The sequence below is a fragment of the Lepidochelys kempii genome, chromosome 1 (genome assembly GCF_965140265.1).
Source record: "Lepidochelys kempii isolate rLepKem1 chromosome 1, rLepKem1.hap2, whole genome shotgun sequence".
In the NCBI taxonomy this organism is placed as follows: domain Eukaryota; kingdom Metazoa; phylum Chordata; order Testudines; family Cheloniidae; genus Lepidochelys; species Lepidochelys kempii.
The window spans coordinates 248850223-248866961 of NC_133256.1; the positions used below are offsets into that span (position 1 = coordinate 248850223).

The window sequence follows — 16739 nt, forward strand, 5'->3', positions numbered from 1 at the left end:
TGTTTTTTTTTTGTTTTTGTTTTTGTGCAATCACATTGAGGAATAGTCTATTGGTATCATTGAAGTTCAACACAATATAGTAAAAAGGGTGTACGTACTGTATAGTGCTACATTCTACCAAGGGGCCAGCGAAATTTTCTACTCCTACACTAAAAGAGCTGGGGATTAAAAAGAAAATTTCCAAATAAAATAAAATAAAGAAACTGAAATCTAACATACACTATTAGAGACATTTTTTAAGAATAACATTTCTCAGGGATTTATCCAGGGTGCTCACAGAAAGGGAAAAATAGCTCCAAATGCTTCTGATCTTGACAAATGGTGCGTATTCTTGTTTGTGTGTAAACGTTTTAAGCGTATCAGTGCTAGGTCTGAAATTTAGAGTGATGGAACAATCCTTCCCTTCCCCCCCTCTACCCCTGTCCACTCCCCTCCCTTTACCTTCCCCATGGAAAACACTTCACACACCTTTGGGTTACAGAGACCAGTGCAAAAATGGGGCATTATCCCTTTGAAATTCTGGATAAATCCCTAATCCGTAGATTTATTGGGTTAAAAATCTAATGTATTTTGTTTTAGGTGTTCTGGACAACAAATTCCTAAATGTAGCTCATTATCAGATTAAAATAATCTTTAAAAGTCTATTGGTGAAGTTCTCCAAAAACAGGACCCACTTTGGGTCCATCTGTTTCCCCCCCTCTAGTTTGGTGCAGAATGGTTTTGTATTTGTTTTATTTTTCTCACTCTTTTTTTTTTTTTCCTTTTTCTTTTTTTTTTTAAATAAAAAGTGTAGAATTAGTTCTTTCCTTCTTTCCTTTCTCATTTCTCCCTTAAAGTCTCCTTCGTTCAAGTTTCAAGTGAGCCTCCCATTGCATTGTTTGTCATGTTCTTCAGTATAAAAACAGCCACCTCACTCCCTCTTTGCGGGTCTCTCTCTCTCTCTCTCTCTCATTCCAGTGTTTAGATGTAAGGGTACTGGTTGACCTTGGTGGGGCTCAGTGGGTATCCAGTGTAGACTGTGGAAGCGGGAGAAGCACTGATATAGGTCTGATGGGCAAACTGAGCCTGGTACTGACTTGGGTGGATGGTGGGTGATGGCAGAACCCGAGGGCCCATGCTGACAGGAACCTGGTGGACAATGCTGGCCGGGTAAGTGGTGTGTTGCACAGCATGACGAGCAGACCCTTGGGAGGCCACCAGGTGAGCAACGGTGCCTGTGGAACCCAGAGCAGCAGGGGCGGTGTACGTGTAGAGGTGGGGCTGGGTGGGAAGGTGAGCCGCTGCCGCCGCAGCCAGGTGGGGGTGGACCGTACCATGGCTGGGACTATTGTGTGGGAAGGAGTACGGAGCCTGAGCTATTGTTGGAGTGATGTAGGCTTGCTGTCGCCGGTGACTCCCTGCGCGATCAGTCGTGATGTGCTGCTGGGCCTGCACAAAGAGAGCACAATACAGGACAGTTAGAGGACAACAGGTTGTTCTTTTCCTCTAGGCCCTGGAGTGAGCTCCTTCCAGAGCCAAGGTGATTTCTGTGATGGTTCTCGAGGCACCCAGGAGTACAAGTCACCTTGTTAGCTCCCTGCCTCCAGGGGGAAGACCTGCTTATGCTTGAGTGGGAGTCTGCTCCCTGACACCTCCAGCCTGTTCACAATCCAAGCACTCGCCTCTGGGTTATGCCAGCCCTTCCTTTTTTCCTTGAAGGTTAACAATAGGGGCACCCCAGACTCTGAACCCCTTTGAAGCGTTCCCCTGTAGAGTTCAGCTCTTTCTCCACTGAACACCCACAGAAATACCAGGTCTGCTGTCCCCAAGAGAACAGAGTGCACACCAGCTTGAATGATTCCACTCATAAGAACGGCCACACTGGGTTAGACCAAAGGCCCATCTAGCCCAGTATTCTGTCTTCCAACGGTGGCCAATGCCAGGTTCTTCAGAGGGGATGAACAGAACAGGATATCAGCAAGTTATCTATTCCCTGTCGCCCATTCCCAGCTTCTGGCAAAACAGAGGCTAGGGACACCATCCCTGCCATCCTGGCTACTAGCCATTGACGGACCTATCCTCCATGAACTTAGCTACTTCTTTTTTGAACCCTAAACTCAGGATCAGGTATAATACCACAGCACTGAGATATGTGTATAGAAAATAACAATAAGGTTATCATCAAAGATTTGAGAGTGAGAGACAGTAAGGATAATGGAAACAAAAGGGCTACCAGGTTTCTAGAGACTAAACTTAACAGGCTAACCTTCTGTCTAAAGAATTTAACCTCCCCTCACATGACCCTTGCAGCATTTCAACCAATCAAGTTTAGTTGTGATCCCATTTTCAGGAATACAATCACACTGCCTAATTATTTCCTAGGTGCAGATAAAGGGCTGCCTTTCTAGCCTTCTCCTTATCTCTCCCAAAGTTCATTGTCTGTACCCAGAGGCAGGATAAAGCCCTGTGACTTATTCTCCAGTGCGTCACCCACTGATTTCATATGTAAATAGGGCTTCCTTTGTGTTGGCTTACAATGCTTAATTTACATGCAGACAGAGAGATAAGTCAATAAACATCTTTTGTCTGACAGAAAACCTGTCTGTCAACTCTGCCTTGATACAGATTTCAGAACATATTTCCAGTATACGGACATAACTCCTTACACAGTGTCTGTACATACATTTCACAATGCTATTAATGACCATCATGATCCTGGCTTTCTTTTAAGACCTCACATGACATTCTTTGACAAGCCAGAATGGACACACCAGGATCAGGAGATTCTGAGGGGTTTTGGGGTCACAATTTCTCATGTGTTTTTCCCCTCCTCCTCAAATTCTCAATGTCACAGTAAACTTCCCTTGGAAGTAGCAGGGTTGCACAGGGTCCCTCCAAAACCTATGTTCCATCGGTCCACCACAGCAGTTCTCCAGAGAATATTATAAGACCGCACTCCCCATTGCCTGGAAGGGCAGCTACCAGTAAGACTCCCACAACCTTGCATCGCAGTGATGCAGTAAGAATTTCTACTATGAGATCCATGGCTAGATTCAGACAAATCTTTTTAAAATTTGACAGTGAATTTAACACTGATGAAAGCTGCTGAACTGCAAGCCCTGGAGTCCAGCATGGGCAGAGGCAGTTGTATTGATTTATGTATTGATTTAATAACGGTGGTCTTTGCTGCTTTCATTTCCTTGGTTGGAAGCCTAACATACACCCCCAGCAACCCTGAGCCCCAACAAATCCTGAAGACTTTCCTCTCTCAGAACTCTTATGTAATCAGCTGTAACTTCTTGAACAAAGGTAACTGCTGTTCTTGCCTTAGGAGAGAAGATATGTTCTTCCCAAACACTAGGAATTTTCTAAGCTGGTTCCTTACATTGCATGATGGTGCCAAAGCGCTTCCTCAGTCAGTTATGACTATTGTGCAATCTGGCAGTCAAAGTATTAAATAACCAAGAAAACAGGAATTAGAAAACAATTGCCAAACAAGAATGACACTGTCCCATCTTTCTTACTTCTATTTTCCAATTCTCCTTTATCATTTTCCTAAATCATTCCTGTGTAATCTTTAGGGTCCAGAATGCTGCAGCCAAACTACACTCTCATTCTTGTAAACAGGATCCCATCATCTCCACTTTTCACCAGTTTCACTCACTTTTAATTTAGAGCTAGTCAATTTTTTTCAAATTTTCAGCTAAATTTTGAAACACGGGTTTTGCCAGAAAATGTTATCATTTTTTGAACAGCTTCTCTTTTATTCAGCTCTGTATCAAAGTCAACACTGCCCTCTGAGTTCTCAGAGCTTCCCACTCCTGAAATCTTGGCATCTTTGCTGTCCCCTCCTGACTGCCATTACCTCGCAATAGAGACAAGATGGGTCTCAGATGTAGTAAACTCAAAGAATATTCTTACTGAGACTGCTGGGCAGCACCGGGCTTCTCCGGCTCTGACTCAGAGACACATCTGGTACAGCCTGCTGTCACCCACCAGGGACTGCCTAAATCTTGGCCCAGATTAAGTGATCTTGAAATGGACTTCTGACTACACTACATCTCTGGCTGGCCACAATTTGTATGCCCACTCCACTTGTCACCTCTGAATGGAAATGTCTTCCACCCCAACAGCCAGTCACACCCTCCCTTCAAACCTCACTCGAAAGGTTTTGTCTTGACATCTGACTATAATTGAGATGAATCCCCACCCCTTTCGTATACCCTCCCCCTCCATTCTCCCCTATAATCAGCACACAGACCTGCCTGTCAATGTTACTTCTCTTTTCTCTCAAGGTTAAACGTTTTGACTTTTCAGATAATTTGTATGTTCAATGTATGTGCAACCCTGTGTGGATTGTTAGCAGTGGGAATTGAACTGGGGACTTCTGGTTCTAAAAGCATGAGCCCCTCTTCTCTGTGCTGAAAGACGTAACTCTGTCCTACACACCACTAGAGGGCAAAAGAGTACTACACTGAGTGGGTGTGGGTTACATAAGGAAGATACTATGTCAAAATACACATTAGATGGCACATTTTTGTGGGGCCTACTTGCTGCCTCCTTCCCAGGTTCCTTACCTGGCTGAGATTAAGAGGCTGCTGCTGCTGGAAATGTGGTCCTGGCCGCTGCTGCCTATAGGCAATGGCTCCAGACGAGCTCCCTGAAGAGTGACCGCTGGTGGAGGTCACGATGTTGGAGGACTTGGACTTGTAGGAGGATGAATGATGACTGGTGGTGACTGTGACAGCAAAGAAAACACATTTGTTCTTAAATAATGTCTTACATCATCTAACCAACCCTTCCCTCACTGAATCGTCTCTGGGTGGCCTGTGGAAAGAGGCGCATAAGAAAGGGTGCATTGAAAATGGCTCCTCCTAGCTATAGGAAGGTACTTACCTAACAGTACCTCTGGGAGCTCACAAACATGGGCCTGCCAGTTGCCCCCAAGGCAACAATACAAACTCCACTATGTGAATCTCTAACTGGGTCTGGAGGCTGGTTTACAGAACCCACAGGAGTGCCAGAAAGTGTTCTGCTTGGGGACTGGCAGGAGGCGAGTGGGCAGATGCTAAGGAGAGAAAGGAAAAGATAGAGGCCTGGAATGCAGAGCAAGGAAAACCCTTAACCTGGCCAGCCTCACTGTGAATAGGGAGGGAGAACAAGGGAGAGCCCACGCTCTGCACCTTGGTGCACAGTCTCGCAACTGCAATGTATGAAACAAAAGGACAATCACACAGCTCCGAACACGGCGCCAGGAGGCAGGAACCACAGAAGAAAGCCCTTTTTGATCCGGCGTGTTTTCCAGAACAGCGGAGGCTCTGAAGGTGGGTGAGCGAACCTGACACACCCAGTCCAGGGGAGCCTGTTCCCCCAGAAACGTTAGCAGGTTTGGATGAAAAAAAAAGCTTTCAATCTAAGGAACTCTTGCCCATTTTTGAATAAATATATAACCTTACATGGCAAGCCTGGCTCAAGCTGGTGTAAGGGCCCTCGATATCAATGTCTGCACTAGGGGCCAAATTCTGCTCTCCGACAATCGCTGATGTAACCGAGAAAAAACGTAGCCCTTATGACTCCCAGCTACACTGAAGTGCCTCCGTGCAACATGTTAATAATGCTCCACGCCTCCCAAGAACAGCTGTGCCAGGCGTGTTGGGGGAGAGAAGGTGCATAGCATCTATTTTTTAAAGAACCCGAAGAGTGAGATTCTTCCAAGATTGTTGTTTATTTCTTGTTATTATTTTCTTGAGGGAAGAAGTGCAATTTACCTGGTACCAGGCTATCGCATTCCACCAACACCTCACTGGCTTGGGTTTTCAGTGGTGGCACGATTATAGTTCGGGGGTTCCCATTGTAGTGGGTCTCTGGTACCCCTTTTGTATCATAGGTGTTCCCATTATTGTGTGCCCCACGGTGTTGCACTGAATAGGGGCTGTTGTTGCTGGAGGAATCGGAGTAGGGTGAATCGTGCACTGTGACACAGCTGATGACGTTTTTTCTTTGCTTGGATAGGGTGCTGAAAATCAAACAACATGGAAGATAGTGAATAGGCAAGAATTGTCTGAATACCAACATTCCATTCCATCCTCAGCCTGCTCCTTTAACAACCGGGGTGCTCACAGGCTTAAAGTGAAGCATGTGCTTCAGTGCTTTGCCAGATCAGGGCCACCTAAGCCAAATCCTGTGCTCCTGAACTCACTTCTTACTATTCAGGCAAACCTCCACTGAAGTCACGTGAGTTTTGTCTGAGCAAGGACTGAGTAAAATCCTGAGTCTGGATCTTATAATTGAGCTTACATGCACACCTTAGAATAGAGCTCACACAGCCTGCTAGACTTATTTCCAAGCTATTTACTACCTCTCAGCAGGAGAAGCTCAGTAGATCACACTACACTAAGTTGCATTTCTTACCACTCACACAGAAATGCAGTGTCTCCCTCCCTCCCACAGCAAAAATTTAATAATAGATGTTACAGTGAGGTTTCATATGATTAAAATTCCATTTTTACAAAATATACAACTTTATATTTACTAATGCACTATACAGCATATATATTCATACATACTTGAAACGAAAGGACAGCTGAAGAAAATGAACAATATATATTTTGCTATGCAGAATCCTTGGGTTTTATTCTCTTACTTGTTAATTTGCAACATTCAGTAATTCACAACAGGTCTCCTGACATTAATGCGAATTACTGAGGTCCTGCTGCACCTAATCTATCTACAGCATCAAAGAAGTGATTAAAAAGGAACATCAACATCAACATTTCCAGGATTATTGCTAGAAGTTCATTAGGCTAGACTGCACCCGCGCTGTTGGGATTCGCTCCACTACTGTGTCTAATTATTCCTGATGGTTTATCCTTCCCATTATGAGCTTGTTTAGAGAAAAAAGAGAGCGAGGTGGGGGATGGGAGAGAGGGAGAAGATTTGCTTAAATGGCTCATATCCTTGACAGCGCACAGACCTTGACTACAGAAAATAGCTGCTATGTTTCACTGATTGCATTATGTTGTTATGGCAACTGAAGTTTTTAAAATGATGAAAAGAAATGGATAGCGCATAAAGAGCTAAGTAATTAGACTCAGTAGTGGAAACAGTCCCAACAGGAACAAAAACACCATATAGAAATAACAGTACATCTCTTAACCTCTTGAGCACAACTCTTTTTTCCACTTTATTCCCTTCCCCATTGAGGCTCAGTTCAATCCCTTCTCTGACATGTTGTTAACTCAAGAGAGGATCTGATTATTCTGGATTCAGCCACAGGTGGGCATTTTGCCCTCTTGTCTCAGCATTACTAGCTATCCCAGTTACTGTAGGCAAATGCTGCAGACCTCCAGACCAGCTTGCATTGCAGGCAATTTTTATTTATTTGTGCATGTATTTATTTATTTATTTAACAGTGCAAGAAAAAGTGAGCTACGCCTCTTCAGCAGCATTATTGATTTCACCACATTTCACTGATAAAGAGCCTTTCCAGCAGCCTTCCTGGGTGGCAACTGCCCAGCTTTCCCTTTGCTTCTTGGGTTTGAAAAGCTTTTATTTCATTTTTTGTCCTTCAAGTGAAATGTCCACTAATGTGCTGCTTTAAAAACCAAATTTTCCAGTGCCTGATTCTGCAATGCTTTCTCAGGCGAGTAATCCTTACTCAGGGAGCTCCACACAGATTTCAAAGGCTTTATGATGATTAAAGGAGCACCTAGGAAGCCCAGACCTAGATTAGAGCCTCATTGTTCTAGGCACTGTAGAAAACACATAGTGACAGTCCCCGTTCTGCACTTACAATTTAAATAGACAAGACAGATAAAGGGCGGGAGGAATGGTGACTCCATTGTACAGATGGGGAACTGAGGCTCAGTGAGATTAAGTGATCACAAAGGAAGCCTGGGGTAGAGCACAGAATTGAATCCACTCCTCCCACGAGTAAAGGACTTCTTTTAAAGGGCTTGCAGTAACAGACTGTCAATTTAATCCCCTCTTCCATCAAGAGACGGACAGGGTGCTGTGTTTGAAATGGAGAGAATAATGGCGTGACTTAGAATGACAACTGACTTATTTGAAGGAAGATGTAACAGTTTTGATATGGTGCTGCGAGAAAGAACATTAAGCTGATAAAAATGACTCTGTCATCAATATTCCATCTGCCTAATAGAAATGCTGTAATTTCACATTTACGAGTATCTGTAATATTTGCCCTTTGCAACTGCCCTCTGCTGCCTGTGAAAGAGAGACGTTTGTTCTCCAACACTGAGTGTTATTACATTTTATAAAGAAAAATCAAGTCACTGAACTGTGCTCTGACAACTGATAAGGTTCTGACTGCATTTCTTTTATAGCTCCTTCCTTACATATGGGACTTAGTGGCTGAGCTATAAACATTTGCTCCTGGCTGATACTTGGTATGCAAGGGGCTCAGCTGTGGGAATGGAAGTGCACTTTTTCCTAGACATGAAATCTCTGTGTTTTATTATTCTAGAATTTTCATATTTTATGCCATTTTGATTGAGAGATCTTGAAGGCAGAGTCATCTTGTTGTTAGATGTTGGTACGTTGCCTAGCGGAACAAGGCTGGGGCCACCAGCCTCTTCCTATTACAAATAACAACAATAACGACAGTGTTTAGTTATTTTCTTTTGCTACAGGATGTAAGCTGGCATCATCAAGGAAAGAACTGTGTTTCCATCAGCAAAGTTTTCCTCCTCGAGGTGCATTGATTACAATAAGAAAATCAAGTGCACTAGAAATCAAACATATAAAATGAACAAAACCCCAGCCCTCTAAAGAGAGGGAGGAGTATTATGATCTTCATTTTACAGACGGGGAACTGAGCGAGACTAAAGCTCCAATCCTGCGAACGCTTATGCATCTGCTTAACTTTACCACTATAAGTAGTGCCAATGAAGTCAATGGGATGACTCCAGGTAGTAATGTTAAGCACATACGTAAATGTTTGCAGGATCATGGCCTAACCATTCAGTAAGGTACCTAACTTTAAGAAAATGAGTAGTCCCACTGAAAATCCAAGTTGATTTGCTTGATAAAAGTTAATAACTATAATCACTGTTAGAGCCCATACATCTCTCCCTAGAGAACACAGAAAAGCCAAATGGGACTACTCATATATTTACAACTAGGTACCTGCTTAAGTACCGTTCTGAAGTGGGGTCAAAGAGATTCAGGATGGGATTTTCAAAAGCATCTAAATGAGTTAGCCGCCCAACTTACACTGAAAATAAATTGATTTCAGTGGGACTACTCTCAGATTTAAAGTCAGGCACCTATTTCAACAGGCCTTTTGAAAATCCCACCCTGAAACTGAGGCCACACAGGAGCTCTCCCTTCTCAAAGCCTTCCAACTAGCAAGTGGTTATTCTCCCTTCTGATTTCTCATGAGAGTCAGATATGGGCATTTAGTCCATGATCTGCTGTGTTACAGGACTAGACCTGGCAGACCTACATGAATCTGGGAAGGGGTGTTAATTCCTGGCTCACTGAAAATCAGAGGGCCTCTGCACCCTGTCACACGCCAGTAAGGTAGCCTACTTGGCAGGCTTTCTGTATTTCTATAGCACAACTGCAGCTTTCTGTGGAAGTTCCAGGTTATTCAGAAACACAGTTAAAAACATTGATTTGCCCTGCACCCTTCTTATTACACCTGTGTATATTCATGGCTGCTGCCTGGACAGCAGCTCTCCCTGCTGCAGTCACAGTAGCCCAGGCATGCAGTCTTGAGAGGGGTGGCAGTCCACCCTCACAGATTAACAAAATATCCATTCTGCAGCCAGGACTCCATTCTGCACGGTCATGCTGCTCTTACTGTAGCACCTGCAAAAATTGCCTTTTAAGATGACTATTCTTTATTAATTATAAATCCCTATATGTACGCCTAGTGTTTTTACCAGGTGCATAGAAAGACAAGTGCTCTGCCCTACAGAGCTTGAGATCAAACTCAGACCACAGAACAGTTCACGTCCAAGAGGTATGGAGACCCTGAGCATGTCTGTGCTCTCAAACATGCATGGACAGCTTCCAGTGACTTCCATCAAAATGGCCTGGGTGCAGCTGAGAGAAAGAACCAGGCCCCTTTTCCAAGAGGAGATCAGCATAGCAAGGCTTGTGGGGTTTCAGAAGGGATTTGAAGGAGGAAAGGGAAGATGCTTGGTGCACTGGGAGAAGGTATGAAGGCAGATGGGGCGTGGGGGGCAGCCTGGCCAAATGGTGTTGTGATCTGCCCCAGGGGCAGTGATGTGCAAACATTCCCAGTAACAGAATCTGTCTGCACTGCCCCCGCCCCCCCAGTACTGCACTGCCAAGGCTCCCTCAGCAGTGGAACCTGGGCTGAAGGCGGAGCTGTGGGCAGCACGGGGGATGCGGGAGGAAGGAGCTGGGGCTAGAGGTGAAGCTGGGATGTGCTGGGGGTGGAGAGGGAATGAGGATGGAGCAGGGGGCGGAGTGGAGCTGTTGCTGGGGGTAGAGCGGGGTTTGGGGGCAAAGCAAGGTTGGGGTGGAGTGGGCCTGGAGGCAGTGCAGGACTGGGGGCTGAATGGGTTTGGGGGTGGAGCTGATCTGGGGCAGGGCGGCACAGGGCTGGAAGTGTGGCGCTCCCTACCCGCCCCCCCATGGGGGCTGGCATGGGTCTGGAGACAGAGCAGGACTGGGGGCTGACTGGGGTTGGGGGAAGAGTGAGGCCAGGGTTGGAGCACTCCCTCCCTATCTCCCATGGAGGCTCTCCCTGGCCCTGCCATGCTATTCCCTGAATGTTCCTCCACTCCCCCGCAAGGGGGGCGTGCCCCCCCAGTTTGGGGACCACAGTACTAAGGGCTGGCACTGCAGCCTGTGTAAATCAACATTGCTCCAGAGAAGCAGAGTTCTACCCACTGAAGATCGGGCCCTAAGTCTTTTAGGACTGACAGTTTTTCATGACCAAGATCTTCTTTTCCTAACTGAGAATATCAAGTCCCAGAAGATGCAAATGTAACACGTTGGTCAGTATGTGTCAGGGCCTGTTACAGCTCTCAGATTGAGAGTCTGGCTCCTTAGCTCAAACTGTAGCAACTCATGCTTCCAGCTGTGGAGGCTCCCTGGTTCAGGCCCTAGGGCTGACAAAAATGGCAGTCATTGCACAAACAGACCTTTTGGTTCATGGGCATTTACACCATACCACCTTACCTCTCCAGAAACCACATCATGGTACATTCTGACATGGCCCAATGCACAGAACTGGGCTAAGCCTACAACAGCTCTCTTCTATGGCTCTGAAGGCCCAATAACTTGCAGTTTTCTGAATTGTTGCCACTTCAGAATGAACCACAATAATCCCTATGCAAAGAAAGTTTATCCACATAAACCCACAAAAACTAAGGAACTCCCACGCCCAAGGCTGAAATCCCCTAACACTGAAACATGACTTGCCACTTATTTCAGTGCTGGGACCTTATGTATCTTTGCCATTCCACCTCCTCACCTGACCTCAGTAGCGTAGCTAGCGGGGGAGCGGGGCAGCAGCCGCTTCCCCACTGAGCACAAGTGGCGCCTTGTCAGTGTCTTGGCGCCTTCTGAATTTTCCCGTTGAGGGAACAGGGGGAGCGATCCAAAAAAAAAAAAAAAGGCACCACCTGCTGTGGCGCTTTTACTCACCCGGCGGCACGCCGGGTCTTCGGCGGCACTTCGGTGGCAAGACCTTCACTCGCTCCGGGTCTTCGGCGGCACCTCGGCAGCGGAAGCTGCAGTGCCGCCAAAGACACCCGGAGCGAGTGAGGGCCTGCCGCCGGAGCGCCGCCGGGTGAGTAAAAGCACCGCAGTGGGTGGAGCCTTTCTTTTGGATCGCTCCCCCCGTTCCCTCCACCTGGCTACGTGGCTGCCGGACCTCTGACATGTCCTGCTATTCTCGTTTCACCTCTCTTGGTGCATCACGCAGAACTGCACAGTCCGTGCTTGTGGAAATGAGAAATATTCATTAGAAATGATGTTGAGCCTACTGGATCTGTCTTCACTTGTCTGAGACCTAACCCGGCACTTGAACTTGGTACACAATGAGCTGTATGTGTGTTCATCACTCCCCTCTACTGGAGGGAGTCAGACTTGCTAAGTTTCAGAGTAGCAGCCGTGTTAGTCTGTATTCGCAAAAAGAAAAGGAGGACTTGTGGCACCTTAGAGACTAACCAATTTATTTGAGCATAAGCTTTCGTGAGCTACAGGTCACTTCATCGGATGAAGTGAGCTGTAGCTCACGAAAGCTTATGCTCAAATAAATTGGTTAGACTTGCTAAAGCATTTAGCAGTGTGTAATGGTTCTGCTACTGCAGGCCTGGTGAGAGAGCTTCTGCTGGCTGTTATTTCAAGCATTAGCTGCCTGGGATGGTTTATTTATTTACTTGTTTTAGAGAAAGGATACGAATTCTAACTTTGTTCTCTGATGATTGTGATTAGTCAATGTGATGACTATGTATAACAGCATTAATAATAATACCATTATATATTAAATACTAAGGGTGAAATCGTATCCCCATTAAAGTCAATAAGAGTTTTGCCCTTGACTTTAATGGGGACATGATTTCATCCCAAGTGCTGATGTGTATATAAATTAGACAGTACTTTTTTTGCTTTATGCTTTATACCAGGGATCGGCAACATCCCTCGGCCCATGCCACTTCCCGCAGCCCCCATTGGCCTGGATGACAACTGGGAGGTGAAAGGATCTCATGCTTCCTTGTGGGTACAACCGCTGCTTCTTTTCTCTTTTAAATAGTCCCCTTCTAAGCCAAGGAATCATCAGTGTTTTCTTTTTAGAAAATTGTTGTGAGGGTGGTTGTTTTTGTTGTTATAAAGTCACGAAGGGCACCTCCTCACTGCCCTCCTTTCAATCACTTCTTCCTGCCATGCTCTGCTACGCTAGAGTTAGCGGCATGTGAAATTATACCTCCTGCTGCTATTACCGCTGGCCTCGTCCTGTGTGTCATTCATTCATGAGCAGCGCACACATTCTCTCTCTCGCTTATATCCATAATTTATTCGTCCCAAGATGCATTTGTGCTTTTGTTCTATATTTAAGCTGTTTTATTTTTCCCCTGTTAACTTCAGAAGTATTTAATCAGCTGAGTATGTACACCTAAAAAAAGAACCTACAAAATGAAAAGTTATGGAGGGGCTACACAGCTCAGGCGACTGTGAGTGAGGAATGCTAGCTGTCAATCTGGCTGGCTGCCTTCCATTGCCATAGAATTGGAGGACTTTATTACAGAAACTTACAAAAATGCTAAGTCTCTCAATTCATAAGAAATCTGTAAAATCTAAATTCTGTTTTGAACTTCCTCATGCCTCCAGAGAAACCAGTGGGACCTAAACTTCTCTCTCCAGAGAAATAACTCACAGAACTGCTGTTCTTTAGCACAGCACAGCACAGCTCATCTTTTCCCACCTAAGCATGCTGAGCTCAGGGAAGTTGCTTTGGAAAAGACAATGAACTGAGAATGCCGTCTAGAGATCTCTTGGTGGTAAAGATCTTGTACAAGCTTAACTCTTCTCCCCTTTAAAAAGAAAAGGAGGACTTGTGGCACCTTAGAGACTAACCAATTTGTTTGAGCATACCTTAGTCTCTAAGGTGCCACAAGTCCTCCTTTTCTTTTTGCGGATACTGACTAACAGGGCTGCTACTCTGAAACCTGTCTTCTTCTCTTTAGAAAAGGAGTACTTGTGGCACCTTGTAATTTATGGCAAGGACGTTAATACCAGTCTCCAGTAGGTGGCACTCTTTTGTAATACTACATTGGAAGCCACATGCTTCCAAAGACCCATAGGACTTCCCATGGAAACTTTATAGCTCCCTGCTGCTTCTGAGAACGGGGGGATTAACAATTTTTTAAAATATCTATTGATTTTTAGATCATTATACAAAGCTATACCTATCAACAATGTAAAATACACAGAAGAAAAGAATTAAACAAAGTCCTGGATTGCCTGTTACACCGCCTTGGCGACATCTCAAAACTTTCACTTGCACACCTGTGTTTTTCATTAGATAGGAAAGAAATTCTTCCCATAACATGTGGAATTCTCCTTATTCTTACAAATAAAGGGTCTGACCCTCCTTTATTAGAAAGCCACTTTGTACGGCCCTAGCATTGCAGAAGCGCCTTAAAGTAGGAGTAAACTCTCACTTTGAGACTCCTTTATTCTGCCAGAGCACGGTGAAGGGGCCTCAGCATAACTGAGAATCAGGCCCAATATATGCAGGTGGGACAATTTTGTCCATGTCAATATTACCGGTCTTTTAAAATGGGGACATAAGAACTTTTTTATCTGCTAAGGATCAACCTCTTTGCACAACCATGGACACCTGAAAAATTATTTATTTAAATTTTGGGGTGGGGGTGGGGGGGAGAAGACAACTTTCTAGTCCCAGGGTCTCAAGGAAAATCATGTAATAAATTTAGGGCTTAATCCAAAATCAGGGAAGACAATGGAAAGACTTCACTGACATCAATGAGCTTTGGGACAGACCGTTAGTTCTGACTCAATTAGCAAATTATGATCTCATACTAATTCTGTAACATTTGACCAAAAGTGTCTAATATTAGGACATTGCCAAATAACGTGTGCCAAGTTATCCCCTTGGCTTTCATGCTACCAGCACTCATCGTTGCGCTAAAATTTCCACAAATACATACGAGTCCAGTAAAGCCTTTGCAGGATTTCCAAGTGTTACAATTTTATTTTAGGCCAATTTGCAGCCCCTATTGTACAGTCCTGTATAATTGGCCATTCTCTCCCATCAAACACATATATTTAATTTGAATTCCCATCTTTCTTTGAGAGACACAAGAAAGATGAGGAGGAGAAACTTAGCTAAAGGTAACAAACTTCAGACAGCACACTACAGATTAGATCCTCAGCTGGTGCAGAGCTCACTTGACTCAAATAAAACTACTCTGTTTTACACTAGCTGAGGATCTAGCCCTAGATTTGGCCATGCCAAAGGGTCCCAAGCAACTTGACTTCAATCTCTCTGATGCTTTCACAGAAGATAACTCCCTCATCCTGGACTCTCTTCTCCCTCTGCTTCTGTGACTCTGGCCCTTCCCTGCCTCTCCAATCATTCTGCTCTGAGTAGAGCTGGTGAATTTTTTTATGTGAATAGTTTTTTCAACAAAAAATGCAGATTCAGGTTGAATCAGAAACATCCATACATTTTGTTTCAGCATTTCAAAAATGAAATGTTTTGATTTTTCATTTGAGAAAGACATTTTGTTTCAGAATTTCCCTCAATTTAATTAAAAAAAATTAAAAATATTTAAAACCCTAAAACCAAAATGAAACAAAAACAAATTTTGGGTAGAACAAAATGTTTAGTTTGATCTGAAATGTAGTTTTTCCAATTTTTCATTTCCTAGAGAAAAACAAACAAAAATGTTGCAGTCCAATCCAAAACCTTTTTTAAAATTATTATTATTATTTGGTTCAATGGCCAAACAGAAAAATTGATTATTCACCTAGCCCTAGTTTGGAGCTTCTCCTCTGCCTGCTCTCTGCCAGTGCCCTTGAGGCCTCCGTCCTCAGCCCACTCCTATTTTCCCTTTACAAGTTATCCCTTGGAAACTTCATATACTCTTCCATGCTGGCATCTCCTAACACTGTCTCTTCTCCCTGGACCTTTGCTTTTCTCATCCAGCCTCTCCTCTGTCTCCCTCACACACTAGCATGGATACTGTGCTTCCAGTTCAAAATGTAACATGATGAAAACTCCATCCCCATTCTTTCTCCTGAGTTCTCCATTTTCCATCCTTGACGGTCCCACCACCTTCTTGTTCACTAAGCCTCACAACATTAGTTTTCAACTTTTCTCTTTCCTTGTCCCTACAGTATTGGCTGTTCCCAAAGAAAAAACCTGGCAGAATCTAGCACCATCTCTAAAATCCATCCTTTCCACTCCTTATCCAGGCCTTGGTCATCTCTCATCTGGACTACTGCAACTGCCTCTCCCCCTCATCCTCCAGCTTCCAACTTGTTCCCTTCCAATCCAGATAATCTTTCTGGTCTGCCATTCCAATAATCCTGGAAGACTGTAGCATTCTTCTAGATAGATTCTGGGGGACTGGACTAGGCGAGGGGTTCTCTCAGATTTTTCATTCTGTGGATCGCTGTCCTCTTAACCATCCCTTCAGGGCTTCTTGTTCTAAACTTTTAGGCCCTGCAGAAATCCACACCTCTTTACCTCTCCAATCTCCTCTCTTCCCCCGGCCAGGCCTCTCAGCTTCCCTTTGTATCCCTCTCCCACTCTCATCTTTGTACCTTCTACCATGATATCGCCAATGGTTGGAATACCTTTCTCTTACTGCACCTGGCTTCCACCCTCTCTTCCAAATTCTTTCCTGAAATACACTTCTTCTGTGAAACCAACTGACCAAAGAACTGTTATAATAATTATTTACAAAAAACATTGTAAAATATCCAGCTCTGCTTTGTGATCTCTCCATCTTTCCAGTCATCTGGTACATGACAGGCCTGATTTTGAGAGGTGCTGAGCTTCCACCACCCCAACTGAGATCATATGAGTGCTCAGAACCTCTGAAAATAAAGCCCTGTGACGCCTGGTTTCTCTATACAAGGTTGTAAATTCACGGAGGTAGGCACCATCTCATTTGTTCTGTACACATTTTCAGTGCACTACTAATAATCATCACAGTATTGAGATTCAGAGATATAGATATCTCAAATGATTGAAGGCCAATCTGCCGTGGAGCAGGTTCTAAATA

At 44.5% G+C, this 16739-nt stretch overlaps 1 protein-coding gene across 7 annotated transcripts in view; it reads right to left on the bottom strand.

The window, feature by feature from the left end:
* Nucleotides 1-432: 432 nt before the first annotated feature.
* HIPK2 (homeodomain interacting protein kinase 2) overlaps nucleotides 433-16739 on the bottom strand; it is a 181730-nt gene continuing 165423 nt past the window's right edge. For all 7 annotated transcript variants that reach the window (XM_073322961.1, XM_073322967.1, XM_073322985.1 and 4 more), the window contains 3 exons: nucleotides 5748-5995; nucleotides 4557-4717; nucleotides 433-1428 (listed from right to left, as the gene is read on the bottom strand). In XM_073322961.1, coding sequence (XP_073179062.1) covers nucleotides 961-1428; nucleotides 4557-4717; nucleotides 5748-5995 — 877 coding nt within the window. In that variant the 3' untranslated portion in view covers nucleotides 433-960. The remainder of the gene's footprint in view (nucleotides 1429-4556; nucleotides 4718-5747; nucleotides 5996-16739) is intronic.